Raw genomic sequence first — 25,511 nt, 5'->3', positions numbered from 1 at the left:
TGAGTGTAGTCCATTTAGTCTGGGTGATTTATCCACTTTCCGACCTTTTACCTTCTCCACCAGCACCTCTTTAGTGATGGCCACTACACTTGCCTCTTTCCCTGACTCTCGAAGTTCTGAGATGCTGCTGATGTGTTCCACTGACGACTGATGCAAAGTACTATTCAGTTCATCTGTCATTTCTTTGTTCCTCTGTACTACTATTACTGGTCGGCATGGTGGCTCAGTGGTTAGCACTGCTGCCTCTCGGTGCCAGGGACCTGGATTCGAATCAAGCCTCAGGCTGTGTGGAGTTTGCACGTTCTTCCCGTGTCTGCGTGGGTTTGCCCCGGTTTCCTCCCACAGTCACAAAGGTGTGCAGGTTAGGTGAATTGGCCAAGCTAAATTGCCCATCGTGTTTAGGGTTGTGTAGGTTAGGTACATTAGCCAGGGGAAATGTAAAATATTGGGTAGGGTAATGGGTCTGGGTGGTCTTTGGAGGGTCGGTGGGGGCTTGTTGGGCTGAAGGGCCAGTCCACGCTGTAGGGATTCTAATTCGATTCTAATTTTCCACCTCCTTGTAACACTGGATAATGTCCACTGTTGCCTCCCCCTCACCTTTTTTGGTTAGCTCTTTATTATGTTAGTGACTTGCTTCCTCTCCTTTGATCTTCTCCTCTCCATATTGCTTTTTTAGTTATACTCTGCTCATTTTTAAAGGCTTCATAATCCTCTAGCTTCCCATTAATCTTCATAACATTGTTTGACTAACCTCCCTTGTCAGCTGTGGTTGCCTTGTGCTCCCCTTAATATGCTGCTTCTCTGTTGGAATGAATTTCTGCTATGCCTCCTGAATTATTCCCAGAAACTCTTGCCATTGCTGCAATGCCACCTTGCCTGCTCGGCTCCTTTCCCAATCAGCTCTGGCCAGTTCATCTTCATTTCTGCAATTACCTTTACTAATATAATATTCCAGCTCATACCCTTCAAATTGCAGGGTGAATTTTATTATGAGGGTCACTGTCCACTAGGACTTCCTTGTCTGCCTCATTACACGTCAAATCCAGAAATGCCTAATCACTAGTCAGCTCGACCACAAATTGCTCCAAAAATTCTTTTCTACAAGTTCACTTTCTTGACATCAGCTAAAAATCTAATTTTTCCGATCCACCTGTATAATAAAGTCTTTCATGATTATTGTAATAATGTTTTTCTTACATGCCTTGTCTATCACTTCAGTATTTTTCTCCCCCACCCTCCCATATCCTGACTATTGCTTGGGAAACCTGTAAACAATTTGTTTTTTTTTTCCTTTGGATTCCTCTACTGACACATATTCCATGGATTTTGACTCTTCAGTGCTACTTTATCGATTTTTAATTTTTCATTTTTATTACTAACAAGATAATCCTGTTACCTTTGCCCATCTGCCAGTCCTTTAACAAGGACACTTATTCTTAGATATTTCATTCCCAGCCCAGTTCTCCTTGTAGCCATGTCTTTGAGATATCTTACTTTGTATAGTGCGCACATTTAAGTACAACACTTTCACACCTGCAATGACTGCAAGTCCCCATTCCTTGTCCCTGTCCCCATAGTTGTCCCCTTATCTGCTCTGCCTAAAGTTAGCTTCCTGATCCTTTCCATATTCCATCCTATTACCTGTCCTGGGAACTTTAATACTCCTCCTCCCCACAACCTTTCACTTTTTCCATACAACTGAATGCACTCCTGCACACATTACTGAAAATCCCTAGACACCGTCCTAGTTATGCAATTCACCAGGACTCTGGTCTCAGCATAATTCAAGTGGTATCAATCTGTGGATTGAACCTGTTCCATCCACATCAATCTTTAAGTCACATGCTCACCTCAAATCTTATTGACCCTGTGAATTCTAATGCTTAGAGCGACAGGAGTGAGAATGGATGTAGCGAGTCAGAGTTTTACAGCACAGAGAAGGCCCTTCAGCCCAAACTAGTCCATGCCAACCACACTAACCCCATTTGCCTGCACTTGGTGCATATCCTTCTAAACTATTCCTATCCATGTATTTGTCCAAATGCCTTTTAAACGTTGTTGATGTACCCGCCTCAATCACTTCAGTTGGCAGCTTGTTCCATGTGCATGCCACCCACTGTTTTTAAACAAAAAAGTTGCCCCTCTGGTTCCCTTTTATTCTTTACCCTTTTAACCTTAAACTGATGCCGTTTGGGATGGATTTCCCAACCCTGGGGAAAAAGACAGAGTGCTGTTGCGCTATCCATGTCTCTCATGACCTTATACACTTCTATAAGATCACACGCATGCGCACACAAATGAAAGAAGTGCCAGCATATCCAACCTCTCCCTATAACTCTGACTATTGCGTCCAGGCAACATTCTTGTAAGTTTCTTATACACTTTGCAGTTTGATAACATCCTTCCTATCACAAGGTGACCAAAACTGAACACAGTACTCCAACTGCAGCCTCATCAACATCCTGTACAAATGCCATACAACTTCCCAACTTCTCTACTGAATGCCCTGACTGATGAAGGCCAGTGTGCCAAAAGCCTCCTTCACTGCCCTGTCTACCTGTGACTCCACTTTCAGAGAACCGTGCACCTGAACTCCAAGGTCCCTCTGTTCCACTACACTCCTTTTACACTCCTGACCATGAAAATCCTACCCTGATTTGACTTTCCAAAGTGCAAGACCTCCCACTTATCTATATTTGCCATTTCCAAGCCCACTTCCCTAGCTGCTCAAGGTCCTGCTGCAATTCCTGAGAGGAGAAAGTGAGGACTGCAGTTGCTGGAGAACAGAGTCAAAAAATGTGGTGCTGGAAAAGCGCAGCTGGTCAGGCAGCATTCGAGGAGCAGGTTTTGAGCATAAGCTCTTCGTCAGGAATGGGAAGGTGAGGCCCAAAGGGATGGAGAGGTAAATGGGAGCTGGAGCTGGGAATGGCGATGGTGATAGGATGGTGGAGCAGACAGTTGGGAATGGAGATGGACAGGTAGAAGGTTCAAGAGGGTGGTATCGAGTTAGAGGGTTGGGCCTAGGATAAGGTGGGGATAGGGGAAATGAGGAAACTGGTGAAATCACCGTTGACCCTGTGTGATTGGAGAGTCCTGAGATGAAAGATGAGGTGTTCTTCCTCCAGGCATTGGGTGGCTTGAGTTTGGTGGTGGAGGTGACCAAGGACTTGCATGTCCTTGGTGGAGTGGGAGGGGAAATTGAGTTCACCATCAGGGCGGTGGGGTGGATTTGGTTTGTTTGTGTGCATCTCCCAGAGATGTTCCTTGAAGTGTTCCGCAAGTTGGTGTCCTGTCTCCCCAATGTAAAGGAGACCACATTAAGAGCAACGGACACAGTAGATGACGTGTGTGGAAGTACAGCAGCTCAAGACCTTAGGGCTCTAACTAACTCCTGCACAGATGTCCAGGAGTTGAGATGACTTAGCTTCAACAACTCCAGCTAGCTTCCCTATGTCAAGTATGACTCCATCCATGCAGAGAATTTCCCCTGATCTCCTATTGCTGGTTTCCCCCATGGCTTCTTTATGCCACACTCAGTCAAATGTGACCTTGATGTGAAAAATGTCCTGATGCCAGTTGGGGAGATGCTGGAATTGATTATTAAGGAAGGGACACCAAGGGTCTTTACATCACATAATGGTTAGGCAGAATCAATATGGCTTGATGAAAAGGAAATGATTTTGACAGTTGTGACTTCAAAGCTGGGATAGATCATTGGAGTCGAGGCGAGTTGGATAATATCCTGTTTGGGAAGAGTTGAGTTCATCTTGCTGGTTTTTAAATGAATGGTGGAGTACTCTCATGGCTTAATTCCATTCCTTGTGAATGTTTACAGATGTTGTTAAATGTGAACTGTATTACACAGATGCACAATTCTTGTGCATTTTTGTATACATTCCTCTATACATTTTTATGCTGTCTTTAACTTAGTAAAATGCACAAAGGAGTTTAACAGGAACATAATTAGGTAAAATCTGACACTAAACCGCAAAGAATATGAATAGCGAGATTGGTTTCAGGTAGAACCTTTAAAGGAAGAGAGAAATAAGGAGATCTCATAGAATCATAGATACCCTACAGTCTGGAAGCAGGCCAATTGGCCCATCGAGTCCAGATTGACCCTGTAAAGAGAATCCCATCCAGATCCACCCACCTACCTTTATCCCTTTTAATCCTGCATATCCTATATCAAATCCACCGAACCTATACATCTTTGGATTGTGGGAAGGATTTGAGCAAAGTGTGAGAATTCTTAAGTGTGCGATCGTGCTGGAACAAAAGTATAGAACTTCAGCATGTGGATGGTGAATGAGTATAACTTAATGTAAGCCAGAATATGGGCAACAGAACATTTTTATTTTGTTGTGATGGTAAACTGCCCAGGAGAACATTGCACACCTGACAGTGAGCATTATTGCACAATGGTTACATTTTTATTAATCTAAAGAGAGACAATGGTTTTTTATGCTTCAGTATTAAAAGTATATCAAAATTCACATTGCAAAAAGAGCAACATTTTAATTCAAATAAGTTTTTTTTGAGACAAGTTTTCAAATGAATTTGAAGGTGTTATACATAGTCGTAGAGATGTACAGCATGGAAACAGACCCTTCGGCCCAACCCGTCCATGCCAACCAGATATCCCAACCCAGTCTAGTCCCACCTGCCAGCACCTGGCCCATATCCCTCTAAATCTTTTCAAGGAGCAGATACGACGCATCCTTGATATGTATGTACCTATCAGGCAGGAAAGAAATGGTCGTGTGAGGGAGCCTTGGTTGATGAGGGAGGTTGAATGTCTAGTAAAGAGGAAGAAGGAGGTTTACATAAGGTTGAGGAAACAGAGCAGTGGAGGGATACAGGATAGCCAGAAGGGACCTGAAGAAAGGGATTAGGAGAGCTAAGAGAGGGCATGAAAAATCCTTGGCGGATAGGATCAAGGATAACCCCAAGGCATTTTATGCGTATGTGAGAAACATGAGAATGACGAGAACGAGGGTAGGTCCGATCAAGGACAGTAGTGGGAGATTGTGTATTGAGTCGGAAGAGATAGGAGAGGTCTTGAACGAGTACTTTTCTTCAGTATTTACGAACGAGAGGGACCGTATTGTTGAAGAGGAGAGTGTGAAACGGACTGGTAAGCTAGAAGAGATACTTGTTAGGAAGGAAGATGTGTTGGACATTTTGAACAACTTGAGGATAGACAAGTCCCCCGGGCCTGACGGGATATATCCTAGGATTATGTGGGAAGCAAGAGAGGAAATTGCAGTACCGTTGGCAATGATCTTTTCGTCTTCACTGTCAACGGGGGTGGTACCAGGGGACTGGAGAGTAGCGAATGTTGTGCCCCTGTTCAAAAAAGGGAATAGGGATAACCCCGGGAATTACAGGCCAGTTAGTCTTACTTCTGTGGTAGGCAAAGTAATGGAAAGGGTACTGAGGGATAGGATTTATGAGTATCTGGAAAGACACTGCTTGATTAGGGACAGCCAGCACGGATTTGTGAAGGGTAGGTCTTGCCTTACAAGTCTTATTGAATTCTTTGAGGAGGTGACCAAGCATGTGGATGAGGGTAGAGCAGTGGATGTAGTGTACATGGATTTTAGTAAGGCATTTGATAAGGTTCCCCATGGTAGGCTTATGCGGAAAGTCAGGAGGCATGGGATAGAGGGAAACTTGGCCAATTGGATTGAAAACTGGCTAACCGGTCAAAGTCAGAGAGTGGTGGTAGATGGTAAATATTCAGCCTGGAGCCCAGTTACAAGTGAAGTTCCGCAGGGATCAGTTCTGGGACCTCTGCAGTTTGTAATTTTTATTAATGACTTGGATGAGGGAGTCGAAGGGTGGGTCAGTAAATTTGCAGATGATACGAAGATTGTTGGAGTTGTGGACAGTGAGGAGGACTGTTGTCGGCTGCAAAGGGACTTAGATATGATGCAGCGCTGGGCTGAGGAGTGGCAGATGGAGTTCAACCCTGCCAAGTGTGAGGTAGTCCATTTTGGAAGAACAAATAAGAATGCGGAATACAGGGTTAACGGTAGAGTTCTTAGTCAGGTGGAGGAACAGAGGGATCTTGGGGTCTATGTACATAGATCTTTGAAAGTTGCCACTCAGGTGGATAGAGCTTGTAAGAAGGCCTATGGTGTATTAGCGTTCATTAGCAGAGGGATTGAATTCAAGAGTCGTGAAGTGATGTTGCAGCTGTACAGGACTTTGGTTAGGCCACATTTGGAGTACTGTGTGCAGTTCTGGTCGCCTCACTTTAGGAAAGATGTGGAAGCTTTGGAGAGGGTGCAGAGAAGATTTACCAGGATGTTGCCTGGAATGAAGAATAGGTCGTACGAGGACAGGTTGAGAGTTCTCGGCCTTTTCTCGTTGGATCGGCGAGGGATGAGGGGTGACTTGATAGAGGTTTATAAGATGATCAGAGGAATAGATAGAGTAGACAGTCAGAAACTTTTTCCCCGGGTACAACAGAGTATTACAAGGGGACATAAATTTAAGGTGAAGGGTGGAAGGTATAGGGGGGATGTCAGGGGTGGGTTCTTTACCCAGAGAGTGGTGGGGGCATGGAATGCGCTGCCCGTGGTAGTGGTAGAGTCAGAATCATTGACGACCTTTAAGCGGCAATTGGATAGGTGCATGGATGGTGCTTAATCTAGGATAGATGTTCGGCACAACATCGTGGGCCGAAGGGCCTGTTCTGTGCTGTATTGTTCTATGTTCTATGTTCTAAATTCTTCCTATTCATATAACTATCCAAATGCTTTTTAAAAGTTGCAATTGTACCAGTCTCCACCACTTCCTCTGGCAGCTCATTCCATACATGGGATCTAAGGGGCAACATTTTTGTGCAGAGCATTTGCATGAATGTGTTTATTAGATGGCACTTTTTTAAAAAAAAACAACTTTTGGTCGAAAATATTTTGCTTCAAATTTAAATTTAAAAATTGCTCTCTTTTATCTCCTAGTTCTGAAGAAAGGGTCAGAGGATTCAATGTTAACTCTGTTTTACCTTCACCGATACTGCCAGACCTGAGTTTCTCCAGCATGTTCTGCTTTTTGTTTTTAAAAAAATGTTGGGCTGGAGTTAGTTTTACCCGCCAGCAAAAGTTCTGTCAGGATTGTGGATCTTGTCAGTTTTGAACAATGCTATTCTCATCACAAGTGAGCTGCCCTGTCAACTGAGTGAAGTACAATTTGGGCAAGAAATGCATTAAGTTACTGAAATATGAACTGAGCAGACAATTTAAATGGTAGAAGCCTTACTGTGATTCCTGCTTCATTGTACAAAAATAAAAGCCATTTAAATAGATTTCACTTTTCTGAACCCAACCTGATGTGTTTTTTTTTGTCCGTACAGTACTTTGTCCGGTTGGTAAGATACCTCATTTGTGATGCAGCGTGACGCTAACAGCGTGGGTTCAGTTCCCACATTGGCTGAGGTTTGCTGCTCCTCAACTTCTCCCTTACCTAAGGCATGCTGACCCTCAGGTTAAACCACCACAAGTTGTTGCGCTCTATTGAGAGAGCAGCTTGTGGTCCAGCAAGACTGGTGGCTTTATCTTTTTTTTTATTGTGCAACTGGATAGCAAGTTTTCGTGACTAGATGGCAAAATGTTTTTTTTTTAGTCTTAACTTGCAATAAATAATGATGCAATGTTTTTATAACGGTGAAACTAAATATGCTTTTGCTAGTCTGACTGAGTAAGCATACATGGAAATTGAAATATTTTGAAAAGTACTTTGTATTACTTCAACCTTAAGGTTGCTGCTGTCACATGAAGTTAGTTATTAAAGTGTGTGACTGGTCAGCTTCAAAAATGGGAGAATGAATTGCCTGCTATTCAATATGTAAAACCCTTGAATTACAGCCCTACCAATGGTTGAGAGACAGTGGAGACATAAAAATAACAGCCTCAATGGAACTGGTGTGACAGGATTGTGAGAGTGCCGTAAGGGAAATAATTTGAAGAAATGCAGCTGGATGAATCTTTAAGTAACAGTCACTTTTTGTATAGTTTCATAGAATAGTTACAATGCAGCTGGACAGCTCTTGGACGGTCATGTCTGAGCAGGTTTTCTGCAAGAGCAATTCCCCTAAACTGCCCTGTTACCTTTTTCCCAGTAACCTTGCAATTTTCCTTCACCACTTATCCAGCTTCCTTTTTACAGCTGCAGTTAAACCTGCCCGCACCATGTGCTGAGGCAGTGTATTGTGGATTGAGACCACATGCTGTGTTTTAGAATCTTCTAGATGTTACAGCTGCTTCTTCTGGCTATCATCAAGTGTTATCCTGTGTTTCTCCATCCCTCCACCAATGGGAAAGGTTTGTGTTCTGTTCAGACCCTCGTGTCTTTGACCACCTCTATCAAGTCTTCCCCTGTTCTTTTCTCTGGAGGGAGTGTCTCAGCTTTTCCACTCTATTGATGTAACTGGTTCCAGAGATGAGTTTCTTATACATCTCTTCTTCACTCTTTCTCATTCTTCTACATCTTTCCAAACGTGTGCTGTCCAGAACTATGCATACTACTCCACTTGAGGCTGAACTTGAGTTTTACCTGGGTTTTTAATCATATCCTTACTTCTCTGTGCATCCCATGTAATTTAAGAACTGATTTCTCAAACTATTTTTTCATCTTCACTGATTTATGCAGATATAGCTCCCAGTATCTGGTTGAGAATTACACCCTTTTAATTTATATTGAATTGCTCGGTTGTCTTAGTACAGTGAATCACTTTAGACTGCTCAGTATTAACTTTGATCTACCACTTGTCCACCCATTCCATCATCATCTTTTGAGCTTCATTGTTATCCTTACCATTTACAATACTTACAAGCTTTGAGTCCTCTCCAATTTTTGAAATTGTGCCCTATTTACCCAAATATAAATCATTACTCCTTACCAAGGAGTGGGTGTCCTCTGATCTTCCACCAGTCCAAAAAAAAATTCCTCACCACTACTGTTTCCTGTTTTGCTCAGTTTATCGCTATGTTGTCACTTGCTCTTTTAATGCACAAGCAACCTATTAATTAAGCCTGTGATCAAAAATTAATTCAGCTGGCAATTTCTCTGTACAGTATTTAATGGGCCTAATGATTTTAAATTTAAAGCAAAACTGAGAATTTGGTTACGATTACTTGCAGATTATGTAATAGAACCTGTTAAGTCTGTGTTTGAGTTTTTAAATCCCCTGTATTGTTATGTCTCCCTGCACCCCTTGAACTGCATGTGATGAAAGCTGTTGTGAAAATTGACACTATTTTTGTATTCATTTGTGGGGGAATCCATTGAACTTGAAATGAATGTTGCTTTTTTATTGTAGAGTTTGTACCACATTGTTCAGCTTTTCAAATTGTTCTTTCACTTTTCTTATTTCTTCTCCACACAAGATACTACTAACCAACACAGTGGTTATTTTCTAGTGCTGCATGTCTCTAGCTCTGACTAACATCACTTTATCCTCTTTCTGTATGTCTTGCTTGCTTGCATTGCTAAGGACGTAAACGTAAAAAGTCTAAAAAGTATTTTAAGAAATCTTCCAAAGCGCGTTCCAAAGGTATGTATGAATATTTTATGATGCACTTTGATTTTTGCTCTTATTCCAATGCTTTAAAACCACTGGTTGCTTGCATTCTTTAAATAATCTTGTGTGTAGGAAAAATAACTTTATTAATTGTTTTTCACCATAAACTGTGTGTTCTCCTAATTATATGTTCATGTTTCAGATGGCTACTTCCTAATTAGAACTGAATGTAAAGTTTAACTCATTTAAACTGTAGGTTTGTGTGGAAGGTGGCACCAAATCGATTGTTGTAGAGTGGGTCAAAATTCTTTTTTGGGTAACTGGAACCGAAAGCTAAACTTATTTGTTTAGGGAATGTGATTGAATTTTAAGAGTGAATGCATATAAATTACTGACTTGACAGCTGAAGGAAATGCTTAGACTTTGTAGGGAGGGAGAAAAACAGAATGGGAATAGCTTTCAATATCTCAGTAATCTGTTGATGTGGCTCCTCTTTTTTGTTTTTTTGTTAAATATATCTGGTACAAAACTGGGAAAAGTGAATTAGTCTTTCCTCCACCATTTCCACTCAAAACTGTAAAGATGGGAACTGTTTGAAGATGATGAACAGGATGGACATAAATAAGCTATTTACCAAAACTTGGATTGCAGAGTTGGAGGAATGCAAAGGTAGAGTGTTTCAAAGAGATGTTTACTCATGATGGAATTGAAGTATGAAATTTAGCGTCAAACCAGGATCAGTTCGGTAACTTGAGTAATTTGGGGCATTCGGGTTTCTCCACTGAGAGCATGGAGAATCTGGTTATGCTTAAACAATAGTGACGTTACGTCAATATCCAGAACTTTAGGCAGAGTTATTTCAATTTCTTGAATGGAAGTTGTATTTTTGTCTGTTCTCTGGTGTTTTTTTTTAAAAGGCATTATGACCATGGTTTTGTACCTTCTTTGTTGCAATTGCCTCTCTGGTTCGGAAGGCATTCTTAGTCTGTACCATGTTGATCATATAAAATGTGTTCTCGGCGATAGCAGGATAAATTAACAGCCTTCAGGGTGTAATTCACTTCTGGACCTGTTCAATACATGTCCATTTGGAGTTCACTTTAAAAACAATCTTCAGTGGCGATTCCACATTTCAGTAGAGAACATCCATGCTAAACAGGTTTCCTGGATTCATGAAGAGAACCCTTTAGTAACATGACAGAAATGAGTTATAGCAAAGTCAAATACTTTATCCAATCCTGGTATATGCATATTGTTTGTTGGATTCTTTATATGGCGAACAACGTCAATAAAATTTGAAGTGATAAAATGATGGATATGCTGTGACATCCTGCATGAATCGCTATCGGAAGAATGCCAATGTTACATCCTGGACCAAAGGTTTGGGTTGGGAATCAGTCTAGCATAGGAGAGAAGTGGAAAACCTAGCATGTTCCATGAAATTTGGAATGGACTCGGAGAATTGACAAAAGCAAGTACCTGGCGGTGACCTGTGGCAGTGACCAAACATGACACAAGCATCCACACAAACTACATGGAGAACCTGGATGGACCGTGACAGAAGTTAGAGGTTTCCATAACTTTGACATCAATTATTACCCTTTCATTTCACTGGAACTGTCAAGGATCTTTTAATCTCTAAAATGGATATGTATAAGCAGACATAATGGTTCATTCAGTGAACTATCTCAGAATTCATGTACATTCACTGGATACAGTTCGTCTATGCAAGATACCTCTGAGAGTTGATGTTGGCGAAGTAAAGATATGGATTGTATTCTTGTATAAACGTCTGCCTCTTCTACTTCGATCTTTTGTACGTATTCTGCCAACATTTATGGGGTAGCACGAAATAACTCGGCGTTTTCTGCCGAAATGGTTATACTGATTTTTAAAAAAAAACCTTGAAATGGAAATAATCTGAACACGAGTCTTATCTATTTCCAGTAATAGGATAATTACTTTCTTTGGGAAGTGGTTTCATTATGGGAAGAAAGATTATTGATATTGCGTTTTAAAAACAAATACTCATTAGGGTTAGGGGGTGACGAGAGCTGCTGCAAACAAATGAACAGAATGTGATCCAAGTGCTTCCCCAGTACATTTGGAGTCTGATCTCATGTACAGTTTGCATTCACAGGTGATTGCCACTTGGAGAGGAATTGCCATTTTTGTTGCTCACATTGGGAAAGGGAGAACTGCTGTGTGTTGAACAGCACTCTTGGGATACTTTGAATTTCTTCTGATGCTTTGAGGTGGATTAACTGGTCAAAGCATGTGGTGGGTAATGACATTATAATAGCACATAGGGTACATAGTCAAGTGCTTGACTCAAAGAATGAGTCGAACTGTTAAATGGATCATATCTAATTACCTGGGTGTTGCATTACTGTATTCAAAATGAAATCATTCACATACGAAGCAAAAAGAAAAGCTGCATCTGATCAGATTTTTATTTTCAAAACAAACTCTTGAAGTTTAATACTTTTATGTAGGATGGTTTGCAGCCCAAGAGACCTTGGATAAAACTTTGCTTGGGCAGGGTTTAGGATGCTTGATTATTATTTGGTTTCGTACTCCAGTTAAATGTGTTTAAAACTATGCAATGTGACAGTACAGATAGTGAGGAAAAAGGGTTGTCAGGAACCAAGCAGGTAAGTTGTGGTGACGGGGGATTTTGCCAGATTTATATTAATGAGGCTGACTTTCAAGGCAGTGATACTTCAGTATTACTCAATTACCTGACTAAGATATTAGATCCCTGAATCTGCTTCAGAAGATTGATGGAGTTTCACCTCCTTTTGTAACTCTTAACTTCCCAAGAGGGATGAGCAAAATTTGTTAATCAGCCAATGCAAGTTTGAGTATCTTGATTGAAACAACTATGACTCTGTGAGGTGCTTATGGTGGCACAGCATGAAACGCCATGTAGTTCATGAGCATGAATGCCCCCTTACAACATTGTGTCAAACCGCTGAGATTCCAAGCCAACAATGGTGTGTCCTGTTCAGCTGTATGACTGACTTCTGATTTCACTAACGGAAGGACTTCTAGTTTGCGAGCAGTCTTGATGTTCAGAAAATTGTCTAAAACCACAGCTCAGGATTGCTTGTCAGTTAATGGGCTTGCGTCGAAGAGTGTGATGCTAGAAAAGTAAAGCTGGTCAGGCAGCATCCGAAGAGCAGGACAATCAATGTTTCGAGCATAAGGTCTTCATTGAAGAGCTTAGGTTGAAACGTTGACTGTCCTGCTCCTCCGATGCTGCCTGACCAGCTGTGCTTTTCCTGTATCTCACTCTTCAACTCTGATCTCCAGCATCAGAAGCTTTACTTTCTCCTAGTTAATTGGCTTGCACTTTATACTTTTTTTTCTGAAGAAGAATGACAGACATTTTTATTTATTCCTGTTTAAGATAAACCTAAAGAAGAGAAAAAGGACTCCTTTGCGGAAAAGCTTGCAACACAGATTATTAAAAATCTGCAAATCAAAATAACAAGCATTCATGTGAGATATGAAGATGCTGTAAGTGTATTTGTTTGTTGAAAGTATTGCTTTATTACTAGTTTTATATAGATTCTAATTATTGTATGTTATCACAGAGCTTGAATTCAGGGTTAGTATATGGTATGTGAGGACGGAAAATTTGTTTCTTCGTACAACTATCACTTATTATTCTTAATGCAGTTAAGTAATTATGTTGATTTTATAACTGTAGATTGTTTTTTTTTAGATTACTGATTCTTCGAGGCCAGTCTCTGTTGGTGTCACATTAGGAGAACTCAGTTTACAGGTAATCCAGATAAATGATTTCTTAAGTTTTATAAGAGTTGTTGTGGAGTAGGAAATGACATCTGGCCGATTGAGTCCATGTTGGATTTGCATTGAATCATTTAACCAACCCTATTTCATCAAATCTATCCATGTGATGCTGCAATTAATTTCCTTAATGAGATAATTAATCTCCAGTTCCATTCATAACTACTAGCTTCATTAAAAAGTTCTTCCTCTCATCAGTCCTACATGTTTAGTTTAGAATCTTCAATCTGCACCCCAGGTCTCTGGGTAATGACGTAATGGAAACAACTTTACTTTGTCTCTCTGCAAGCCTGTCATAGATTTGCACACCTCCATAAAATCTCTCCTCAATCTCCTTTGCTGTTCTCAGGTTTTCCAACCAAACTCTGTATCCATTCTGGATTTTGTTCCTTCATTATTACTCTATCAAAATCCTAGAACTCCATTTCTAAAATCGCTATAGCTATACCTACTGCACATGGACTGCAGTGGTTCCAATAGCAGCATGTCATTGCCATCACCTTGTGCAATTAGAGATGGGCATTAAATGCTGGCTTAACCAGTGACGTCCACATCCTGTGAAACAGTAAAAACAAATTATCTTAACCTTTTCAAGGATTCTTACATCTATATTAACGGATAATAACCAGAACTGGACACAATGTTATTATGGCCTAAGCAGAGATTTATGAAAACTTGGTAAGTTTTCTTGCTTTTGTATTCTGTACCTTTGTTTGAAACCACAGATCACCGTTTGCTTTGATAATTAATATGTACTGCCATTTTAAATTCTTTTAAAACATCTGACTGTCCCTGCACATACTTTAAAATTGTCTCATTTGCTTCTCCTTGTCCTTTATGCCAAAATGTTATCTCTCACTTTTCAATGTTACATTCAATCTGACACTTTCTACTATTACAAAGTGATGCTAACAGTTTAATGTGATTGAGTCGAGGTACACATGGATTCTGGGTAATCCAAGATGGAGGATGGGAAAAATTTCTGGCTGTAGTAGGCTGCTCTTTTTTTTTGAGGTGTTTTAGGTGTTGGAGGTGATTTCCTCAAATTTCAGGACACCAATTACTGTTTTATATGCTGTTGCATTGTTTTGGAACTTTGGAGAAAAAAAAAAGTCAAAACAACAGCATTTTTAAAAGGGAGAGAAGAGACCAAGGCGCGCACAGTCAGTCAGTGCAGGAGAGTGAGGGGGAAAGAAACCCACACTGCTAATTAACACAGCAGTGAGCCTGCGCCGTTACTGCCTTGTTGTTTGAATTCGTGTATTACTGGACATCGGAGTGCCTCTGGGAAAATTAGCAAACAGTGAAATTCACACCTGATCTTGGAGGAACCTGTTTGGGAGAGGTCACAGCACAGAAACAGAAAAGTGAATAGTTTCAAATGTGGCCTTAGTGTAAGTCTGCAGAAGTGAGTAAAGTGGGTTGGTTCTCGATTATGTTTTATTGAGATATGTCTCTTGATGAAACTTAAAAATGTATTAAGTTAGACCGGAGCATTGTTTTGTTGAGAAATAAGACTGCTGTTTTCTGAGTCTAAGATTGAAAGAAGCAAAAATGGGCTTTAGTAGAGTGATATGCTTTTCTTGTCGGATGTGGGAGTTTAGGGAGAGTTTACATGTTAACTGAGGATTATATCTGCAATAATGCCATGGGATTTGCAACCAATCAGGTTGAATGGATCGGTTGGAGAGACAGTTGGAGGCAGTGAGGAATTTACAAGAGCATTGGGGGGTAATAGATGGCGGTTATAGGAAGGGAGAAAAGTCTCGGATACAGTCACATAGGTGAGTTAACTCCAGGAAAGCTAAGAAAGGTGGGCAGGTAGTGCAAGAGTCTTCTGTGGCTATCCCCATTTGAAACAAGTATGCTATTTTGGAAAATGTAGTGGGTGATGGATTCTCGGAAATGCAGCACAAACAGCCAAGTTTTTGGTATCAATATTGGCTCTCATGCAATGAGGGGTATGTTCAGTTCCAAGAGATCGATTGTGTTAGGGGATTCTGTAGTCCGAAGCACTGACAGATGGTTCTGTGGCCAGCAGCGAAACATCGGAATGATGTATTGCTTCCCTGGTGCCAGGATCAAGGATGTCTCAGAGGGGGTGCAGAAAGTCCTCAAGGGGAAGAGGGCCCAGTGGGAGGCCATTGTACACATTGGAATCAATGATCTAGGAAGGGAAATGGATGAGATTCTGAAGGAGAATAGAGAGTAAGGCAGGAATTTTAAAAGGAGGTCCTCGAGAGTAATAATATCTAGATTACTCCCGGTGCTATGAGCTAGTGAGGGTAGGAATAGGAGGATAGAGCAGATGAATGCATGGTTGAGGAGTTGGTATATGGCAGAAGGATTCACCTTTTTTGGATCATTCGAATCTTTTCTGGGGTAGAAGTGACTTGTACAAGAGGATGGATTGCACTCCTCAATTGGAAGGGGGCTAATGCACTGGCAGAGAGAGCTGCTTGGGAGGATTTAAATTAGTAAGGGGGAGGGTTGGAACCCAGGGAGATGGTGAGAAAAGAGATCGATCTGAGACTGGTACAGTTGAGAACAGAAGAGTCAAACAGTCAGGGCAGGCAGGGACAAAGCATAGAACAAGATACGTCTGATAAATTAAACTGCATTTATTTCAATGCAAGAGGCCTAACCGGGAAGGCAGATGAACTCAGGGCATAGTTAGGAACATAGGACTGGGATATCACAGCCATTACAGAAATGAGGCTCAGGGATGGTGTTATGGACTAGGCCAGACCACTCAAAACATTCCTAAGCAGGCGACCCAGGCCATAACTTTGCAATTTGTTTTGGAAAGTGTTACAAGACTGGGTAAATCCACCTGCTTAATTTTAAAACCAGCAACACAGCAAAGATTTATCCCGTACAGTAATCTGTCAAAATTTGAGTGGCCAAGAACTATTTAAAGTGAAAATTAACAATTTTATTTCTAAAGTATAACGGAGAATAATTAACTAGCAACTGTTTACCCATTTCTTCCTCTAACCTATCTTTTACCTCCCCTTCTAGAATACCGATAAAACTCCCAATTAAGATTTACAAAACCACCCTTCTAATTTCAAAACTAGGCAGCTTTCGTTTTTCTGTTTGGATCTACTTGTATCGTCTTTTTCTTGGGGAATTTTTGCGTCACAGGTTACTGATCGAAAAGGTACCTTTTTAAGAGAGCTAATTTTCAGGCAGTCTGTTTACATGCTGGGCTTGTCAGTTGTCCTCTCCACTGTTCAATTCTCCAGGTCTTATACCCTCCCAAAGTATTGATTGTGTTATTGGCTTTTAAGATTGTCAGTATACTCAATTCAAACTGGATTGGAGTTTGATATTTTTCGGGGTATAATTTAAACTGAGTGGCCAAATTTGAATTTGTTCTTGGCTCCAGGCAATGAGCTAATAGTTATTCGACCGAGTGTTACATCGTTGCCTTATTGAGAAAGCTTGGTGCTGTGTCCGGTAGTTCTGCTGCTTTTAACTATCAAAGGTACACCCATGTTTCATAACAGTAAGTGTACAGTGAAAATTAGTCAGATTAAGTTAGCGAGGTTGACTACCAGGTTTAAAATAGACAAAATTACACAATGAAACATGAACAGAATAAAGAACCCGTATAGAACTGAGTCTGTCCAAGCTAGACTTAATTATGCTGTTCCGAATATACACTACAGTTCCAATAAGCAAACCCCCTTAAAACACAGTACAAAGAAAGGGTCACATGCGTACAGGCTGAAGTTGGAAGGGCAGAAGAGAATTTCTGCACAGCTCACCATTGAATTCCCAACCAGCTCTGGACTGAACTAAACTGCTCAGCTCAGCTAGAGAGCTGACCACTCCCCTTTCATTCTACAGGTCAGTTCTAAAACATGACTTGGCCTGAAGTCTCATCTGTTTACATTTAAACAAAGGGGCCTCTCAATATCCTTTAATTTCTATACCAAACTAGACTAATTGGAACTGAGCACAGTTTATTATCCATCTGAAAAAACCAAGGACAGAGTAATCTTGCGAAAAAGAACCGCTTTTAGGAAAAAGAAACCAGCTTTGTGACAATGGACACGACTGGCAGCTTAATGTTCCAGGATACAAATGCTGAAGGAAGGACAGAAAGGGAGGCAAGAGGAGGAGGCAGTGGCTTTTTTGCTAAGGGGTAGCATTACAGCTGTACTGAGGGAGGATATTCCTGGAAATGCATCCAGGGAGGTTATTTGGGTTGAACTGAGAAATAAGAAAGGGATGACCTTATTGGGATTGTAATATAGACCCCTCTGATAGTCAGCAGGAAATTGAGAAACACATTTGTAAGGAGATTGCAGTTATCTGTAGGAATAATAGTGTGGTTAGGGGAATTTTAACTTTCCAAACATAGACTGGGACTGACATAGTGTCAAGGGTTTAGATGGAGAGGAGTTTAAGTGTGTACAAGAAAATTTTCTGATTTCAGTATGTGGATGTCCCTACCAGAGAAGGTGCAAAACTTGACCTACTCTTGAGAAATAAGACCGGGCAGGTGACTGAGGTCAGTGGGGGAGCACTTTGGGGCCAGCAACCATAATTCTATTAGTTTTAAAAGTGATGGAAAAGGATAGACCATATCTAAAAATTCAGGCTCTAATTTGGAGGAAGGCTAATTTTGACGCTATTAGACAAAATTTCTAGAAGTTGATTGGGGACAGATGTTTGTAGGTAAACGAATGGCTGGAAAATGGGAAGCCTTCAGAAATGAGGTAACGAGAGTCCAAAGATGGCATATTCCTGTTAGGGTGAAAGGAAAGGCTGGTCGGTATAGGAAATGTTGGATGACGAAAGAAATTGAGGGTTTGGTTAAGAAAAAGAAGGAAGCACATATCAGGTATAGACAGGATAGATCGAGTGAATCCTTAGAAACGGTAAAGGCAGTAGAGTACACTGAAGACTGAAATAGGGAGGGCAAAAAGGGGAGGTGAGATAGCTTTGGCAAATAGAATTAAGGAGAATCCGGAGTGTTTTTATAAATACATTAAGGACAAAAGGGTAACTAGGGAGAGAATAGGGCCCCTCAAAGATCAGCAAGGCGGCCTTTGTGTGGAGCCGCAAGAGGTGGGGGGAGATACTAAATGAGTATTGCAAAATTGTTTACTATGGCAAAGGACTTGGAAGGTATAGACTGCAGGAAAATAGATGGTGACATCTTGAAAAATGCCCATATTACAGAGCAGGAAATGCTGGATGTCTTGAAATACATAAAAGTGGATAAATCCCCAGGACCTGATCAGGTGTACCCTAGAACTCTGTAGGAAGTTAGGGAAGTGATTGCTGGGCCCCTTGTTGAGATGTTTGTATTATCAATAGTCACAGGTGAGGTGCCGGAAGACTGGAGGTTAGCTAACGTGGTGCCACTATTTAAGAAAGGTGGTATGGACAAACTAGGGAACTGTAGACCAGTGAGCCTGACGTTACTGGTGGGCAAGTTGTTTGAGGGAATCCTGAGGGACAAGATGTACATGTATTAGGAAAGGTAAGGACTGATCAGCGATGGTCAACATGGCTTTGTGCATGGGAAATCATGTCTCACAAACTTAGAGTTTTTTGAAGAAGTAAAGAGGATTGAGGGCAGAACGGTAGATGTGATCTATATGGACTTCAGTAAGGTGTTCGACAAGGTTCCCCATGGGAGTCTGGTTAGCAAGGTTAGATCTCATGGAATACAGGGGTCACTAGCCATTTGGATACAGAACTGGCTCAAAGGTAGAAGACAGAGGGTGGTGGTGGAGGGTTGTTTTTCAGACTGGAGTGCCACAAGGATCGGTGCTGGATCCACTACTTTTCATCATTTATATAAATGATTTGGATGTGAGCATAAAAGGTATAGTTATTAAGTTTGCAGATATCATGAAAATTGAAGATATAACGAACAGTGAAGAAGGTTACCTCGTATTACAACGGGATCTTGATCAGTTGGGCCAATGGGCTGAGAAGTGGCAGATGGAGTTTAATTTAGATAAAAGCAAGGTGCTGCATTTTGGGAAAGCAAATCTTAGCAGGACTTTTACACTTAACAGTAAGGTCCTAAGGAGTGTTGTTGAACAAAGAGACCTTGGAGTGCAGGTTCATAGCACCTTGAAAGTGGAGCCGCAGGTAGATAGGATAGTGAAGAAGGTGTTTGGTATGCTTTCCTTTACTGTTCAGAGTATTGAGTACAGGAGTTGGGAGGTCATGTTCTGGTTGTGCAGGACATTGGTTTGGCCACTTTGGGAACATCCTATTGGAAGGAATTTGTGAAACTTGAAAAGATTCAGCAAACATTTACAAGAATGTTGCCCGGGTGTAGGGAGAGGTTGAATAGGCTGGGGCTGTTTTCCCCGGAGTGTCAGAGGCTGAGGAGTGACCTTTATAGAGGTTTATAAAATCATGAGGAACATGGATAAGTGATACGGGTATGGAATGAGCTGCCAGAGGAAGTGGTGGAGGTGGGTACAATTGCAACATTTAAAAGGCATTTGGATGGGTATATGAATAGGAAGGGTTTGGAGGGATATGGGTAGGGTGCTGGCAGGTGGAAGTAGATTTGGTTGGGTTACCTGGACGGCATGGATGATTTGGACTGAAGGGTCTGTTTCCGTGCTGTACATCTGTATGACTCTACGTAATTTTAGTTTTCTTGGGAGGCAAGGATTATATTATCTATTACTGCAGCTGTTGGAGGTATATCTCATTCACTGAGTCACCACATAGAAGTTGGAATTGCTTCCAGTGCACACAAGGGGACCATGTGTTTGAATAAGTATTCTTCCTTCTCAAACCTGTTTGGATGCTAATCTTTTATGAAATTCCCTCCTGAACAGCAGGAATAACTGTCAATATGAATCTGCAATCAGCCGACATGTTGAGCAGAGGGTGAATTGGACATTTAGTAGATCAGGAGGGGCAGTGAGGTCTGCAGATGCTGAAGATCAGAGTTGGGTGTGTTGCTGAAAAAACACAGCAGGTCAGGCAGCATCTGAGGAGAAGGAAAATCGACGTTTCGGGCAAAAGCCCTTCATCAGGATTTCTGATGGGAGATCCAAGATGGTGGCAACTCAGCAGGTCTGAGTCTATAGTGCTCCTCCCAAGACCTAGGCAAAGTGGGTCACCCTCCATCACACTCACCAAATCAATTAAAAATAGTTTTTACTTAATGTAATTAGTGGTTTAGTACTAAATTTAAACCGTTCAGTCTCCTGTAAAAATGACTAGGGGGAAAGGTGCCCGCAGTTCTCAGCAGGCAGGAGCCCCTCCCCAGCTGCAGCAGAGGCGTCTGGGGGACTTAGCTACGGCGGCGAGCCTCGCGGAAATAATCTCAACTCGATGCGAAGCTGGATGCTTTCATTGAAGAGTCCCGAAGTCGATGGAATTCATTCTCGGCCGTGCTACAAAAGCTCGACAGAGACATTGAGGAAATTGAATGCCGAGTCGGAGTGGTGGCGCTAAAGGCCGCGACCTCCGAGGCCATTGCAGAATCGGCTGTGGATTGGGTCTGGGCTCTCTAGCAGCAAGTCCGGACCTTTAGAGGTCGTCGAAAAGATATTTGTTTGATGGGCCTTCACGAATGGGAAGAAGAAGGCCAGCTTACAAGGTTCCTTGAACAGTGGCTTTCGCCATTATTGAATCTGGAGGTTGGATCAGGCCAGGTAAGGGTGGAATTGGCCTACCGGGTTGCAATACGCGGGCCCGGCTCGAACCAGCGCCCCCGCCTGGTCTTGTTCTGGCTGCAGAGCTATAAGGTGAGGCAGATGCTTTTGGAAGCCTCCAGAAATCTTGGGAAAGGTCCACATGGTGGTGGTGGTTTGGGGGGGGGGGGGGGGGGGGGGGAGTGGTTTGGGGGATAGGGTACTCACTGTTCTAGAATATTTTGAATTTTCTTTATCCTATTGTGGGGTGCCTGGGTCAAGGGTGGGGCACTGGTTGGGAGAGGTTAGGATGAGTTTTTTGGAAAGGAAGTGATGCCCCCTGGGAATAAGGGGGAAGATCTCCATTTAAATACATTTTATACTTTTTAGTTTTTTTATTATATTGATTTGAATGTACTAAAGAGCTTTTATTTTTGTGAATTTTATATGCTCCATGCTTGGGATATTTTGGATAACTAAAGGTTTGTGTTGTGATCCGATGTTAACACATTCCAGGCATTTATATCACTGCTCAATTTGTGTTATCCGTTGGGTTTTTTTTTCTCTTGAATAATGCAAGAATTTTAATGATACACTCTGGTTAGTTGTAAGTTAGACGAAAAGTTAGTTGAGTTTTGTCTTTTTTTCTCTCTTGGTATTTTTGTTTTCTTGTTTGATAAATAAATGATCACCAAAATCTAAGGTTTAATTGTATATCAATCTTTATACTTGTTTTTTTTTTAGTTTTCTTTTGTAAACTTGTAAAAACATGTTAGTTTTATTGAAATTTTATCTATAAAACAAAGGATTTCTGATGAAGGGCTTTTGCCCGAAACGTCGATTTTCCTGCTCCTCAGATGCTGCCTGACTTGCTGTGCTTTTCCAGCAACACACTCTCAACATTTAGTAGATCAGCTAATTAAATTAAGTTGGGAAGCTTTAGCTTTTGGGTTTACTTGGAACTATTATTGGTGTCATTGATTCTGGATGCAATTATGGATTGGTCTTCAAAAGTCGTAATGGGTAAAAACAGACTTGCTGTGAAGTTATGGTTGATGTTGCCAAAGTGAGAGAAACTTATATCCAAAATGTGGTGCATTCAAAATGCAACTTGAAAAAGAAACGGAGTACAATGGAAATTTAGTTTCATGAAGGCTTTGAAGCAATTTGATGGTAACTTAGAATGTTGATTTGGTGCTATCAGATGTGTAGCCACAGATATGTACTAAAGTGTGTTTAAAGATGTAATTGGGGACTGCAAAGCACTTGTTGTCTTGGGTACAGTAGAGAAAGTAATAAACCCACATGAGCAGCAGGACACATGGCCTAGTCAGAATTTAAGTATGTTTAAATTCTGAAATCATTCCTGTACAAAGTATGATGCATAACTCTAAGAAGAGAAGAACAAATGTTTGAGGGTCTGCATTGAATTTAAAAGTTGTTAAATGTATATGTTAATGGAAAAACTTGAAGGTGCAAGTGACCATGTTGAGGGAAATTCACTTGCTGTGACAGAATTTCAAGTTTAGAATCTTGAGCATGATTGGAAACTTGAGCTCGGGTGTTTGTGTATGTGTTTGTTTGTTCTCTCGGGTGGGCAGTTGTGGGGGTGTAGGGGAAGGGGGGTAAGCAATAGGGAGTTGTGTGAACATCTGGATTGGATATGCTCATCTGCACAGGGGCAGCTCATGACCCCACATGTGATCTTCAACACATCAGGGAGCTGCAAGCCACAACCTGGAACACCTGGATTAAGACACCTCAATATTACTAATTGCAGGTTTAGGTACCCCAGCAGATAAAGGAGAAAACCATAGTCTTCTAAACTTCCAGACTTCTTTCAAACCTATTACCTCTTCCAACTGAGGGGGTAAAAATACCGGATGCATGGAGTACCACCACCACCTCGAAGATTTACTCTAAGCCACATATCATCCTGACTTGGAATTACATACACTTGTTGGACCCACTCATGCTGCCCAAGCGTGACCATGGTTCTAGAAGGCAGTTCAATGGCAATTGGAAAAGGTAATAAATGTTGGCCTAACACATGATGCCCACCTCCCACTTAGGAATAAAAGAGAAGTCCAGAACATTGATTCATGGTGTACATTTCAGGATTAAGAAATGATGATTAAAAAGGGGAAAAATTAGGGTTCCTGCACGAGGTAAAAATGTTCATAGAATCTCTATCTGAAAGCTATAAGAATGTAGCTTGCAATGCTATAAACTAATGCATTTGGTATGCTTGCCTTTATTGGTCAGTATATTGAGTATAGGAGTTGGGAGGTCATGCTGTGGCTGTACAGGATATGGGTTAGGTCGCTGTTGGAATACTGCGTTCAGTTCTGGTCTCCCTGCAGTAGGAAGGACGCTGTGAAATGTGAAAGGATTCAGAAAGGATTTACAAGGATATTGCCAGGATTGGAGGGTTTGAACTATAGAGAGGGGCTGGGACTATTTTCCATGAAGGATCAGAGGCTGAGGGGCGTGGTTTGACAAGGTATTTTTCCTCGGGATGTGGAAGTCCAAAACTCCAGGGCATAGGTTGTTGATGAGGTGGGAAAGTTTTAAAAAAGACATAAGGGCAACTTTTTCACTCCGAGGGTGGTGTATGTGTGGAGTGAGCTGGTACCATTACAAAATTTTAAAAGACATCTGGATGGGCATATGAATAGGAAGGGTTTAGAGAGAAATGGACCAAATGCTTGCAAGTGGGACAAGGTTTGATTAAATTAGATTCCCTACAGTGTGGAAGCAGGCCCTTTGGGTCCAACAAGTGCACACCGACCCTCCAAAGAGTAACCCACCCAAATCCATTTCCCTTTGACTAATGCACCTAACACTTCGGGCAATTTAGCTTGGCCAATTCACCAAACCTGCACATCTTTGGATTGTGGAAGGAAACTGAAGCATCCAGAGGAAACCCATGCAGACACTGGGAGAATGTGCAAACTCCACACATACAGTCACTCGAGGTTGAGACCAAACCTAGCTCCCTGCTGCTATGAGGCAGCAGTGCTAACCACTGAGCCACTGTGCGTTTATTTAGGACGTCTGTTCAGCATGGACAAGTTGGACCGAAGGATCTTTTTCCATGCTTTATATCTCTGACTTGATCTGACTTCACACCAATCATAATATTAATGTAACTGCAAATAATTCTAACGTTTCAAGTTGTCAGTCACACATTTGGAAATGTATTCCTTCCCAGTGCCAACAAGTATTGAAATTATTTACCTGCCTTTATTTTTTCTCCTTCTCCTGCTTCAAAGCCCATATTGGCCTTATTAAACTATTACTACTTTCTTATGATGCGTAAAATCACGGCCCTCCACTAAAGGCTTTTCTAATTTAAAAAAAAATACCTTTTCATTCTTAAAGTTGAACTTAGCACTTCCTATAAGAAAGTGTGACTTTAAACTCTATTTAATAATGCTCGAAAGCTGAATTACTGCAGCCCGGATATTTGCTTGTTTGCACTTGGAGCTGCTTCATGATCATTAACCACACAACTCCAGATGGTGGGAAGAAAATCCTTGCGATAGTCTCAACCATGAATTAAAATTGTGTTTAACAGACTAAATGAACAACGGATCTACAGCCAGAAATTGACAAATGTTTTGGTCTGAAGTATTTCAAAGCTTATACCTTTCCAAGATTAAGAATCACATAACACCAGGTTATAGTCCAACTGTTTATTTGGAAGCATTAGCTGCTTCAGTGGTTGTGGAGTATAAGATTGTAAGACTTAGAATCTATAGCAAAAGTTTACACTGTGATGTAACTGAAATTATTATATATTGAAAAAGACCTGGATTGTTTAAGTCTCTGATCTTTTAGAATGCGCATGTTGGTTTCAGTTCTTTCTCAAGTGAACTTTAACAATTGGTGTCATGTCAGCCCAGATAATGTATTGAAGGTGTGAGCTGCCCTGTATGAGACTCATTCTAATCTAAAAAATGGATTTACAAAATATTACGTGTATTCACGCAGTATTTGTGCATGTGGGTGTTAGGGGTGGAGGGAAGGCAGGGATTATGAGTGAGAGGGTGTGTGTCTGTGAGAGGGTGCATGTGAGAGTGTATGAGAGAGGGTCTGCGTGTATTTGTGGATCTGTAGGTGTGTGACTCGCTCTCTCGCGCTCTCTCGCGCGCTCTGTCTTACAGACTTATACCCCTTTACACTCCCACACATGCACACACTCTCACAGACACTGAAAGCCCCCCCCCCCCCCCCCCCCCCCAAAAAATACATCCACATGCACAAACACGCATATAGGTTTGTGGGGTGGATTTGTACTTGCCGTTTTTGAGCAAAATAAAAGGTAATTCTGCATGAATCCATGTAAGATTCTGAAAATCACAACAACATTAGATTAGAATCAGTCTGACCATTTGTGGTGCAGACAGTTTCACACAAGGCAGCTCGCACCTTTAAGTGCATTATCTGGGCCAACATGACACCAATTGTTAAAGTTCACTTGAGAATGTAATTTTTAAAAAAGTTCTATGATTTATATATAAAAGAACTGA

At 41.3% G+C, this 25,511-nt stretch overlaps 1 protein-coding gene across 1 annotated transcript in view; it reads left to right on the top strand.

Moving 5' to 3' along the window:
- vps13c (vacuolar protein sorting 13 homolog C) overlaps positions 1–25,511 on the top strand; it is a 286,385-nt gene that overhangs the window by 41,505 nt on the left and 219,369 nt on the right. The window contains exons 6-7 of the mRNA XM_060853895.1: positions 12,942–13,051; positions 13,260–13,319. Of these exons, the coding sequence (XP_060709878.1) occupies positions 12,942–13,051; positions 13,260–13,319 (170 nt within the window). The remainder of the gene's footprint in view (positions 1–12,941; positions 13,052–13,259; positions 13,320–25,511) is intronic.

Source organism: Hemiscyllium ocellatum, chromosome 42, assembly GCF_020745735.1.
Source record: "Hemiscyllium ocellatum isolate sHemOce1 chromosome 42, sHemOce1.pat.X.cur, whole genome shotgun sequence".
NCBI classification, from domain to species: Eukaryota; Metazoa; Chordata; class Chondrichthyes; order Orectolobiformes; family Hemiscylliidae; genus Hemiscyllium; species Hemiscyllium ocellatum.
Note: the sequence above shows the minus strand (reverse complement) of the source record. Positions and strands in the feature narration are given on the sequence as shown.